Genomic DNA, 13,200 nt, shown 5'->3' with positions numbered 1-13,200 from the left:
TCACTAACGACCTACTCATTGCTGCTGATTCTGGTTTAATCTCTATTCTTATTCTCCTCGATCTGAGTGCGGCCTTTGACACCATTTCTCATCCCATCCTCCTTAATAGACTCTATTCCTTAGGCATCACTCACACCCCCCTCCGCTGGTTTCAATCTTACCTTACTGGCCGCACTCAGTTCATCCAGTTAAAATCCTTTACCTCAGAACCCTCCCCAGTCAAGTCAGGTGTGCCCCAGGGCTCTGTCCTGGGGCCCCTCCTCTTCATAGTATATCTCCTCCCTATCGGCAAAATCTTCCGCAAATTCAATATCCAGTTTCACTGCTTTGCAGATGACACCCAGCTCTACATTTCCAGTAAGCCCAACTCAACTCTCCCACCATCCTCCCTTACACTCTGCCTCTCTGAAATCAAATCATGGTTCACCTCTAATTTCCTCAAACTCAACGGCAATAAAACTGAACTTCTTCTAGTTGGCACTAACTCCACCCTCTCAACATCTGACAGCTTTTCTTTAACTATTGACAGTGCCACAGTCTCCCCCTCACCTCATGTCAAGAGTCTGGGTGTCATTCTCGACAGCTCCCTTTCTTTTCAGGCTCACATTAATAACTTAATTCGGTCAGCATACTTCCATCTACGTTCCATAAACCGTCTTCGTCCCTCACTGACCCCTCACACTGCCGCCATTCTCGTCCACAGCCTCGTCACCTCCCGTCTCGACTATTGCAATTCACTTCTTTATGGTCTCCCCAACAAACTCCTTCATAAACTGCAACTGGTCCAGAATTCAGCAGCCCGTATTATCACCAGAACCCCTTCCTTTCACCACATCACGCCGGTTCTCCAGCAGCTCCACTGGCTCCCAGTTAAATTCAGGCCCATCTTCAAAATTCTCCTCCATACCTTCAAAGCAATCCACAACCTCTCTCCTCCATATATCTCAGACCTTATAAGTATTCACACCCCGTCCCGTTCACTCAGATCTTCTTCTTCCATCCATCTTGCGGTTCCTTCTGCCCGTCTCGCTACCATGGGGAGCAGAGCTTTCAGCCGCTCTGCTCCTCGACTCTGGAACTCACTTCCCCCAGACATCAGGAACATCGACAGTTTTACCCTTTTCCAATCAAAACTCAAAACACATATGTTTAAATCTGCCTACAACCTCTGATTTTATTGAAATGTTTCTCTCTGTTTTTTCTTCTTTGGGTTTTATTATTGTTTTATTGTATTTTATTACGTGTTTTGTGTAAAGTGACCTTGGGTGTCCTGAAAGGCGCTTTGAAATAAAATGTATTATTATTATTATTATTATTGTTTATGGATGAGCAAAATATATCTGTTGTCCATTTGTCTCAAGTCAATAATGTATCCTATAACTATATTGATATTAAAGTTAAAATACCGAATGATGTAACCATATGATGCAATTTAAACCTGAGAAATCTCGCACTCCGAATTTTGCACTTTAAAGGCACACTTGGCAGTTTTGCTTGCTTTTAGCACCCCCTAGTGGCCGTTATATGTGGCCAAACCAAAAGTGAAACATATCTCCTTTCTGTTCGTTTGTCTTTTTAACACCTTAATCTAACAGCTGAAATGTCTCCCCAGACTTCATTTGTGTCTACAGTAGTGATTTATCACTAAATGAAACAAATCAGTATCACTCAACTCTGCTTGACAAATTGGAAATGTATGGAATTAGAGTAGTGGCATTGAACTGGGTAAGAAGTCATTTAAGTGGAAGGGTACAGTATATTATTATTGGACAGAAAAGGTAAAAACATTTGACATTGTTTGTGGTGTACCCCAGGGATTAGTACAGGGACCTAGTTTGTTCAATTTGTACATTAATGATATTTTTGAAACATCTACATTACTAAATTTTATTTTATTTGCAGATGATACATATTTTATAGCAGTTATCCAAATCTTATTAAAAAATAAATGAAGAATTGATTGTTGTTAAAAGATGGATGGACAGCAATAAGTTGTCACTAAATTTAAACAAGACTAAAGTAATAAAATTTGGTAATCAAGAAACAAAGTTTGAGTTGCCAATAAACATAGATGGTTTTCAAATTGAAATGGTACAAGAAAGCATATTTTTGATAATCACAATAGACAGTAAACTGTCGTGGAAACCTCGCATCAGACACGAAATAAAAAATCTCAAAAAGTCTATCAATAATTAATAAAGCCAAGTCATTTCTTGATTGCAAAACACTTCGTGTATTGTATTGCTCCTTAGTTCTCCCTTATTTTATTTATGGTGCTGAGGTATGGGGGAATAATTATCAATGCTCCTTACAGCCTCTTTATATATTGCAAAAATGAGCGGTCCGTATCATAAATAAGGTTGGATTCTTAGAACACACAAATCAACTTTTTTTTTACAATCAAAATTACTAAAATTACAGGATATAATTATATATCAAACAGTTCAAATTATTTTCAAAGCATTTAATAAACTTCTACCAAATAATTCACAAAAAGCTGTTTATAATTAAAGAGCTGTCACATAGCCTAAGGAGAGATAAAATATTTAAATTACCACTGGTGCGAACAACACGTAAAAGCTTTTGTGTGTCTGTGTGTGGGATAAAAATATGGAATAACTTAAAAACTGATCACAAACATTGTCAAAATATTCAGATTTTTAAAGCACACTACAGAAGAACAGTTTGGTTAAAATACATTACAAATGAGAATGGGCAATGATGTGAGTAAAGGTGTAATATATAATTAATGATATTGGCAAGAATTGTTAAACTGTCTAGACTACCATTATTATTATTGTTATGATTATGATTTTCTTTGGTCATAAGGTTGTTGAATTTGAGTTTTTTCTACATATTGAATGTTAAACTATTAGTGAAAAATAGGGGTGGGCTTAAATAAGCTTGGCTTCCACCCACTCCCTTTCGAACATGCCTACAACAATGCCAACTTGATTTATTATTGATTTATCTTGTGAGGTTTATTATTGATTATATCCTGTTGTTAACTGTGATGTTATTGGCATGTTGGAAATAAATAAATGATGATGATGATGAAATCAGCTGTGTTCACAATCTAAAGCGTGCAGGAAACGAGCAAGAAGCAGACTGCAGTGCCAGATGTGTAAGCACTATTTTTTTTATAAGTATAGGTGCCAGACCGGCACTCTGCAGTTGTAAATGCGGTATTCAGGCCACAGAGGTTAGTAGGGGTCTGAGTAACATTTCACTAACCCTGTAAAGGGTACTTTTAGCAAATACTGGCTCAAGAAAATATAAAAAAGTTGCATAGTATCCCTTTAAAGTGGCATTTCTTTAAATTAATTTCTCTCGCACGCACGCACACACACACACACACACACACACACACACACAAGCAAGTATAACCCTCATTTTTTACTACTATAAAAAATATATTTCTATATTAATGAATATAAATATGAAATATCAATATCGCAAAATGGCCTATTTAAAATATTTTGAAGTCAAATTTTACATCTTTTGAAGAGAACATAGTAGTCCACAGTGAAATGATCACTAAAAACATCTGTTTGCTTCTATTATGTTTTTCTGTGAAATTCAGAATTTTTAATTGGTGCCAATAAACTGCCCTTGCGTAGGCTAATTTATGTAAACGTGATAACGATCATTTTCAGCTCATACGTTAACATTTAGTTGACTATGGCTTGAACGGAGCAATAAAGACATCATGCTATACAATGTTCCTACCTAAATGTAGTTTAATTATTTTTTTTTTGAACAGGCAAAACTGCAGTCACCTAATCCGCTTGTCAGGACCCCTCCACCGACTCCAGCGAATTATGGATACGGGAAGCTACAAAGCCGGCTTCGGTGAGAAACTAAATCAATAATCCCTTTATCATGTAAACGAATACCCTTTAAGAAAAATTTCCTCAATGTTTTATTTTATTTTCTATAGAAAATATATCAAAATTGGTGTTTGGGTGTACAGAAATGGTTGATAAAAGGTAATCTTTTGCTATCGAAGGGGAGTTAGCGTTCGCCTGCGGCACTAAAACTGGTGACAGCTGAACTCGTTATGAGTTTTCTACCCGGAATATGGTTATAAATGTCTTTATAACAGCAAAGGCGTCTAAAACCTCAACTACTGGCTAGCTTACTAGTCTTAATTAGCATGTAGCGCGAAAGAGACACCTCGGAGAACCGTCAGGATGTCAAAACGGTCTGCTGCTTATTGGACGAAGGAGCCACGCTGAAGTTTCTTATTGGACAGAGTTCAGGGCACCTCTTTGTTTACTCGTGAAGTCATTGCAGGTGCAGACCATTGCCGTGAAATATAGTTTAATTCCCTTTCTTCCAGTAAGCCAGGCTTCCTTATCTGTGCTCGTTCGGACCGTAGATTCACTCATAATTTGTTTACTGATTAACGGAATCTTCTGGACACTTTGACCCCTAGTTCTGGTTTGTTTTTGTGTGGTTTATATAGATCGTTTATAAATACACGCTCAAACTATAATATATCATTCCGTTTGTTTATTTTTTTAATCTTAACTCGTTTTATTAAATCATTACTTGCTGTTTTTCTTTGTTGCCACAATTTTGTCGTGTAGACATTTAATCTATAGCGCCACATGTTTTGAGGGTTATTTTAAAGAGATAAATGTATGAGATAATATTAAACATTATAAAGATATGAAATGCGTTGTACTAATTAGGGTTACACTGATACTGTATATCGGGCCAATATTTAATGTTCTTTGTTCATCGGCATTAGCCGATATTTGTCCTTAGAGCCGATTTAAAGTCGGGCAGCCCGGTGCAGCTGCAGACTTTAATTTAATTGTATTTTTAATTTCACTAATAACATCTGCATAATAAATACTTAAAATTAACATTATTTAGGTGTCTGACTTTAACTGTGCAGTTGATTAAATTCAGAGTTCAAAATGATCAGTTTAAACTAGGGCTAAACAATTCTGGAAAGTTTATGTTTATGTATTTAGCAGACACTTTTATTCAAAGCGACTTACAATTTATAACCCATAGGGCATGTTGTGATCGGGCATGTGATAGGGCATGTGTGATGATGTTGGGAAAGTAATTAATTACGACATATTTTTCTTCAATATTGCAATTGCGATTTAATTCACGATTATTTTCTTAAGGGGCTTTTCTCATATTTTTCAACTAACGAAGCAAAGAAAAAAAAACTATGTAACTTGTACTGAATATACCGTAAACAAGTTTATGTATCTACATATTTATCTGCATATCATATCTACAAGTTTATTTGTCCACATATACATAAACACTCACAAGTAAAGACAAAGTTTTGTATGTGAAGGTGTGATGCTTTGCAGCCAGGAGCACATCCCTTGAAGGAGCATAGGTATTAGCATCAACTGTGAAAATTGATTTGCAGGAAAGAAGTGTGTCCCATTTATTGAGTCTTTTGTGTTTATAGTTTTTTCTATGCAGAGCTTACATCCATAGCTGCTAGCCAAAACTCAGTGGAGTTAAAATCTCTTACTTTACTAAAATATCTGTCTGTACTTTTTTGACTGACTGCAGTTTTTACTTTTTATTAGACTCCAAATGTAAATATTTGGCACGTTCCTAATTCGTAATATGTAAGAATGTAGTCGGCGATATTAGCATTAGCGCCCCTATGGGTTTTTCCATTTATATTAGCATTGGGCTAACCACTCGCTGCCAGTCAAATCTCAGCCTTTGCGATTAGAAAATCTCCTTTTGTCACATCGCAATTTCATTGCATATGCAATTAATCGTTCAGCTCCAGCGTCAACCGATGTTATTAATGACACTTTACTTTGAAAACAAAGGTGGAAAACATTTAAATGCCAGCCATGAAATCTAGCCCATAAAAATTGGCAGTACATATTGGCTGACAATGTCTCCTACATTTCGACATCGGTATCTGCATTAGAAAAACCAATATCGGTCCACCTCTAACACTAACTCAAAAGTAAAACTAAATAATTATAAATGCACACAAACTTTCTATATTTTGATATAAAAACATTTAAGCAGATTGTTTAAAACTACATTTTGTATAGCATATGTTCCATTCAATAACCCCTCTGGGATGACACGATAATCCAAGCTAAGTCATATAATTTATTGGAAAGCTGAAAAAAACTGTTATCTGTTCATAAATTGACTAAATGCAAGATATTATCCCCAGTAAGCTGCTTAAGAAGACGTGGCCTCTGGATCTCTTGAGGCAGGTTCAATGATGTATCATCCTCTGTTTAAAAACACGTCTGGAACAGAAAGTTTCTGTAAAATGATTAAATCACCGGTTCTGTGTTGAGGTGTTTTACAGAACAGGTTGTGGGATTTTAATCCTTCAAGATTCATAAGAGTGTTCTCCTACGTCACTACACAGAAACCAAATCTACTACTTGGTGTGAAACCCCTGTGCACTGTTTATCATTAACCTGAGGTTACCAGTCTGGATCACTTTTGGGTGTGCATCAGAACACCAGTTCTTTTTGCTAGGCTCAGTAAATTAAAGCATCACTTTCAACGTAACACTACTAAACTGTATCAGTCATTTTAACAGACAGGCACACGCAGCACCAGCGGGCATCTCCTCCACACCTGTCATGTTTTGGATTTGAAAATAAGGGAAGTTTTCCAGCACCTGCCACAGACCACCACCCCAACCACACTCCAGTGTCCTTTACAATTATAGACTGCTCTAAAATAATCACTTAGGTGGTCAGAGGTGACATAACAAAAGAGTATGAAGTAGGGTGATATAAAAATAAGCACATAAAAATGATATTAATCAATATCAATAAGTATTAATGATTAAAAGAAGAGTTTAACATGTATTTTAAGTGCAGCCCTGGCCATTTTATGTTAGTACTTTATGATATAACAAGTTGGTTGTGTTACCAGACTTGATTTTTTATCAATTATCTGCTTATTTTTCAATTGATCGTTTGTAAAAACCTCAATATCGCCGTGCTGGTGAACTACTGTCACCTTCTTACTGGACAGTTTCCTCCACCTCGCCTCACTATCACTTCTGTTGGGGTTTGAGAAGGAGGGCCTGGTGACGGAGCATGGCTGGATCTGTGTTTTTGATTGGTTGGCGGTAGGTATTGACTCTAGTATTAGCTATTCGATAGGCTATAATAGAAAAAATAAACTTTTTATTGACATTTTTATTGACCCTTTTATTTTCTGTTGCGCCATACGTCTATCAATAAATAAATATTGTTATTGATTTATTCTCCAGCCCTAGTATGAAGCATATTTATTTATTTGACACATAATCAGTTCATGAAGTCAGCACATAACTTATCTTGTCTTTCAGTTGAACATTTACGTATTATTTTCATTAGAATGTCACGTTCACTAAAGCAATGGTTTTCAGTGTTTTGAGCTTCTGTTAAACTGGCTGTTGTGGGCGTGTCTCACGCAGGACATGTCAGAACCTTCAGGACAATGTCCTCACGTCCTGACATCTGCATTATTTAACACAATTTTATTGCTACAACAATCTGTTGGAATCATTCAGAAATTGTATGTTTTTTTTTTTCATTTGCAAAATGCCAAAAACTTTCTACCGTGAGGTTTAGACGGTCACTTTGTTCAGAAAAAATATAGTAAATGGACAGAATTGATTTGAAAACTGTTGTTTCCCTGCTTAAACACACAGATATTAATCAGATGGGTGATCAACAGGCTGAACAGGTGATTCAGCAGCAGGGAAATAACTAAAACATGCTGGATAGGTTGTCCCCTTTTTTGAGACCCCTGGTTTAAAGAGTTGGTGAGAGCTGTTTGCTTCTCTTTAGGAAAATTTATTCTCTATCCCATTTAAGAAAATATTTACTCTAAATATTTGTTTTCTTTAGGAATGTTTCCCCATCGTCTCTCGTTCGGTTTGGAGAGGCCATGTTCTCTTCATTCACACTCCACCTGGTTAAAGCCAGACAGTCTACTTGTTTTAGATCGCACATTAGGCCATCTTCTCTTTTTCAGTTATTAGAGGAAATTCTTGACATGAACTGAGGCAGTAAAGATGATTCTTAGCATCTGCGTTCCTGTCAGGTTTCTTTAATAATAATTTGTCATCTTTACCATCTATGTCCTCTGGTACAGGCTTGAGGATGTGGAGTCTATGCAGCCTACTGCTCTCGCTGCTGGCTGCGGTCTCTGGAGCAGCCGATTCAAAGGCCATCACCACCACTCTTACAACCAAATGGGCCGACACTCCTCTGCTGCTGGAGGCCAGGTACGACCATGCACTTCTGAGTTGCAGCAGCCCTTATATTGCATTCAGTTTGTCATTTTCTTTTTGAAACACACATAATAGTTAAATCAATATCTCTCAGCTTAAGTGGATTGTCCGCTGTTGTAAGTGAGTTTAAACTGCTGGCTCACAGACGCTTGCTGCTGCAGCTTCAGACTTGGCCTAACAGACTGAAAATCTCCTAATCGGTTTGTGTCTTCCATCATAAGCTGATAAAAATGTCACTTTTCTCCATTTTTTTCTCTCTTTCTCAGTGAGTTCCTCGCAGAAGATAGCCAGGAGAAGTTTTGGGACTTTGTTGAAGCCAGTCAAAACATAGAAGGAGAGCACGATGGTAATTCAAATCTGCTGCACACCAGATTTCACTTTTAGTCTGTGAGCAGCTGCATTGATAACGTTTGCTGTGTCTTGGCTATGCAGTGTCAGTGTTTTGACCGAGCACTTGTGTGAGACTGTGGAGCTGCGGACTGTTTACTGTTCTGAGTTAAGAATCAGACCACTGCTACTGTTACAGAGTACAGGAAGTCACTTGATTTTAACTGCTTTAGTCTTTATTACTTGATTTGCTATTTATGATTTTACCCTTTTACCTTTAGAGGAATGGAGTAGAAGGAGTCACCGCTCGTCTGGGAAAGGTGCTGGTTCAAAAAGTGGAATAAACAAAATAAGAATCCGCACACTTCAATCTGCTATGTAGGAGTTTATTGGTCAAGCTTTCGGTCAGAGACCTTCATCAGGAATTGTGATGACCTTCATCAGGTCTCTGACCGAAAGCTTAACCAATAAACTCCTACATCGCAGACAGAAGTGTGCGGATTCTTATTTTGTTTATTAATATATAATAATATAAATTTATTGTTTTTACTATTAAGAAAAACAATGTTTAGTAATGAAAAACGTATTTTAACCTCTCAATTTATTATTCTTTTTTATTAGGGCTATGCAATTAATCCTGTTTAATTTTTTATTTAAATTTTGACTCCAATCTTTTCCACTAAAAATTAATTATCATTAGGACTATGTCATATTTTGACATGCCTTCTAAATGAAACTCACTTACGGTCCGTTCGGAGGGTCAGACTCCTCCCTGCAAACAGTCAACGTCACATGGACGTGCAGATCATGTCTACATTGAGTCCGCTGGTCCAGACCACGTCTGTAGGATATCCAAACTAGGTATTTGCACAGTGGGCTGTTTCATCTTGTGTTGGTGTTTAAAAAAGTAGAGAAGGCAGAACAAGGGCAAAACACAGTGGTACCATAGCACATGACTCGTGTGAAAAATACACCTTGATTTTTTTTTATTATGACCCCAAACAGTCTGTTACAGTTCTATTTCCAAACATTAAAAAAAATCATTTGTAATGCTGTCTGTCCGTGTTTTAGTCATGTGAACCAAACTGATTTTAATTAGCTGGTGTTGCATGTTTTAAACCTTTTAATTCTTTTCTTTATCAGCTCTGGTGTTTGGCATTTTTATTGCAGTTTACATTGATTCTAGCATGGTACATGCAATTTTGTTCCTAATTTGCACTTACCAGCTAAACTCTGCCTCCTGCTGATGTAAACTAGAGCCTGCAGTCTCCTTAAACCCTTAATGCCTAAAATATGAAACAGTATTTTTATGAAAGCTTTTTAAACTAAGCTACTTATTGACTGATATTAGTAAAATATTATAATAATCTGTTGTAGTTTATTATGTAATTAGCTAGCACTAATAGACAAATAAAATGTGTCATTGCCACCTGTAGACGTCCACCAGAGGGCAGTAGGCATGAATAGGACTGGATGAGGCAGATTTTTGATAAAGGTACTAATTCTGATACTCCATCTGGATGTTTTATGGCCAGAAGTGGTTTGAAGCTAATTTTTGAAATTAAAATGTGAACTCTAGGTAAAGTTTGAATTACCATGTTAAATATTTTCATCTTTAATTGAGCAGCCCTATTTTTTTAGTTCCTCCAGACGTTTAGAAATCAAAATACTGACAGAAACGAGCTCAGATGTTCCCATCCCTCTCTCAGGACTGAAGCCTGATTCATTCATACCTTCTGTGTTTTTGTTCTCTCACAGGAACAGATCAGGCCTATTACGAGCTGATAGTGAAAAAAGCTAGCGCCTTGCTCAGCTCCATCCAGCTGAACATGCTGAAGTTTGCCCTCTCACTGAGAGCCTACTCTGCAACTGTATACTCCTTCCAACAGGTAACAGGAGGAGGACGTGACGTTTTATTTTGAAATTCCGTTTTACATACAAGGATGATCGTGTTGCTGATGATGCTCGTGTTTGTAGATAGCCTCCACAGAGCCGCCTCCTCCTGGCTGCTCGGCTTTTATCAGCGTCCACGGACAGAAGACGTGTGATATAGAGAGTTTGGGAGCGATGCTGAAAACTGCATCAGAAAGGTAAAAGATGGCTGAATAAGAAACAACCGCTGCAATTCGTTTGAGTGACTTTACCATCGCTCTTCCAGCTTGAAGCCATACCTCTTCAAAGGTGATCACAGATTCCCGGGATCGAATCCAGACGCTCCTGTGGTCATTCTGTACGCCGAGCTTGGAACACCGGTTTTCCAGAGGTTCCACCAAGTTTTGGCATCCAGAGTTGCAGAAGGATCTGCAGCTTATGTGCTTCGTCACTTCCTGTCTGTAGGTGTTTTGGTACTAAAATCTGAAGTCTGTCTTTTCCCCTGGTTGAGGCCCATGTGAGCACCGATCGGCACCACGTCTACCACATCCTGCTACACGAGATGTAAACAGACATGGAGGCGCTGCTTTCTGTGGCTGTTGTAACAATGACTCAAAGTGCAATTACACTTCCCCGAAGTCACAGCTGACAATATTTGCTGCAACAAATGCCCCGTGAGGAATCATCTAAATTAAACAAGCGTACGCTAAACAATAAAGGCACGTGCAGGTCAGGTTCATTTGTAGACGATGTTCCTCTTTGATCCTCTTTTGAATCAGGGCAGATAGAAGTTTTATATTGATTTTAATCTCTTCCTAATGGGGAAAAGTTTTTGTTTTAGATTTAAGCTAGTTTAAAAAAAAACTCTTAGGTTCATTAAATAGAAAAAACATTAATAAATGTAGTCCATTTCCTTTTACTGCTACAAGAGCTCGTACCAGCTGTCTGTGTTTGGGAACATATGGCAAAATAATGATTTGAGAGCACTTGTTCTCTCGGTTATCCTTATCGGGAAATCAACTCCAGCAGTCTAAGTAGGCTTCTTATTTACACCTGGGATGATAAGTGTTTCACCATTTTTTAAGCCAAGTTTGATTTAGATTCCTTTTTTTTCTCACATGCAAAATACAGCCGGTCCATTTATTTCTTCTTCTGATTATGCTAAACTATTCTCACCATCTGTTTGATAGGCACGCCCAACTCAAACGGCTGCATCTCTCACTCTTTGCTCTGTAGCTTTGGACCAATCGTTGGACAGCTAAAGTCTTTGGTGCCCAGTAATTACCAGCTGGTTATCTCCACTTTAAATCTAAAGTCGGCCAGCTCGTAAAGCAGATAAAAAAGGACGAGGTGGTTAATGGAGCCTTTTAGAACAACACAAACCCTGTCGTCAGTGAAGACATCAAGTCCTAATTTTCTTTTTACAGTTTCTCCTCCTTTCCCCGCAGAGTTCAAATGGAAAGAAAGTGTATCTGTCAGGGTACGGAGTGGAGCTGGCCATCAAAAACCAGGAGTACAAAGCAAAGGATGACACACAAGTCCAAGGTATGCACCCAGTTGGGATTCATGAAATCCCAGAGGAGTCCTGACGTGAATATTGAGTTAATTGTTTGTGGGGTTTTTAGGAGAGGAGGTGAATGCTACGATGATTGGTGAGAACGATCCAGTGGATGAGGTCCAGGGATTCCTGTTTGGCAAACTCAAGTGAGTGTCTCAACGTTGGGCCGCGATAAAATTTCAAAGCTTGGTTTCGTTCCAGCCGCGCTCGCTGTAGCCAAGCCTTTTGCTTTGTTTCCGCACTTAATTCCCTGGAAGCACTGACCATATCTCTGCTCGACTAACCTGAAAATAACTAAATCAATCCGTGAATTCAGCCACTCTCGTTTAATTAGCAGTTTAGTCTTTTAGCAGCTGCATTTCTCTCCCTCTGTTTCTCACCAGGACCCTCTATCCAGAACTGAAGGAGCAGTTAAAGGAGCTGAGGAAGCATTTAGTAGAAAGCACCAATGAAATGGCACCTCTGAAAGTCTGGCAAATGCAAGGTGGGCCTCCCTCCAAATCATGTACCCTTGTTTTGCCCATCTGCAGATTATCTGTTTTTTTCTCCTTCTGCTGAATTAGTCAATTCAGAACAAACAAACCAGGAGAGGAAGCATTTGTTTGTGGTATTAAAAATAATTGTACACCCGACCAAAACAAACACTGCAAGTGACAGAGCAGGCATATTGACAGGCTAGCAGATATAAACTGTGTAATCTTACAGGGAACACCTGCAGGTATTATTCCTGTCATCTTTCAAGGAAATCAATTTTATGATCCACTAATTACAGTACACCAACTCAGCCATTTGCCCATAAATGTCTGGCATGACGTCATAGCATAATTACGAATCATGTTTATTTTGGTTTTAAATACGTACTTTAATTGGGTAATTGTGCAGTTAAGGATGAAATTATACAAGAAATTGTAATTATAAACAGCAAATTCTGCCAGTTATCCTTAAAGGTGCAAACTTACCCCAGTTGCACACTGAAAGCATCGGCGGCGCGGAGCGGCAGCGGAACGTCACTACTTCAAATAGAATCCGTTATAGTCTATGGAGTGTTTCAAACCAGCAGCGACACGGCAATTTCCAGGCGCGTCCCAGAAGCGGCATGCCGCGCCACTAAAGATGGGATCGGATTCTATTTTTGCCACATGCCGCTTCTGGGATCCGTCAATTTCTAAGGGTTAACATAGGG

General features: G+C 38.3%; 1 protein-coding gene across 2 annotated transcripts in view; it reads left to right on the top strand.

Moving 5' to 3' along the window:
- Positions 1-3,695: 3,695 nt before the first annotated feature.
- uggt1 (UDP-glucose glycoprotein glucosyltransferase 1) overlaps positions 3,696-13,200 on the top strand; it is a 34,457-nt gene continuing 24,952 nt past the window's right edge. For both annotated transcript variants that reach the window (XM_070546846.1, XM_070546845.1), the window contains exons 1-9: positions 3,696-3,852; positions 8,122-8,254; positions 8,527-8,606; positions 10,346-10,476; positions 10,565-10,677; positions 10,746-10,920; positions 11,908-12,004; positions 12,085-12,163; positions 12,401-12,501. In XM_070546846.1, the coding sequence (XP_070402947.1) occupies positions 3,720-3,852; positions 8,122-8,254; positions 8,527-8,606; positions 10,346-10,476; positions 10,565-10,677; positions 10,746-10,920; positions 11,908-12,004; positions 12,085-12,163; positions 12,401-12,501 (1,042 nt within the window). In that variant the 5' untranslated portion in view covers positions 3,696-3,719. The remainder of the gene's footprint in view (positions 3,853-8,121; positions 8,255-8,526; positions 8,607-10,345; positions 10,477-10,564; positions 10,678-10,745; positions 10,921-11,907; positions 12,005-12,084; positions 12,164-12,400; positions 12,502-13,200) is intronic.

This window comes from Nothobranchius furzeri, chromosome 18, assembly GCF_043380555.1.
Source record: "Nothobranchius furzeri strain GRZ-AD chromosome 18, NfurGRZ-RIMD1, whole genome shotgun sequence".
Taxonomy (NCBI): Eukaryota; Metazoa; Chordata; class Actinopteri; order Cyprinodontiformes; family Nothobranchiidae; genus Nothobranchius; species Nothobranchius furzeri.
The sequence above is the reverse complement of the archived record's forward strand: the minus strand, read 5'-3'. Positions and strand labels throughout refer to the sequence as shown.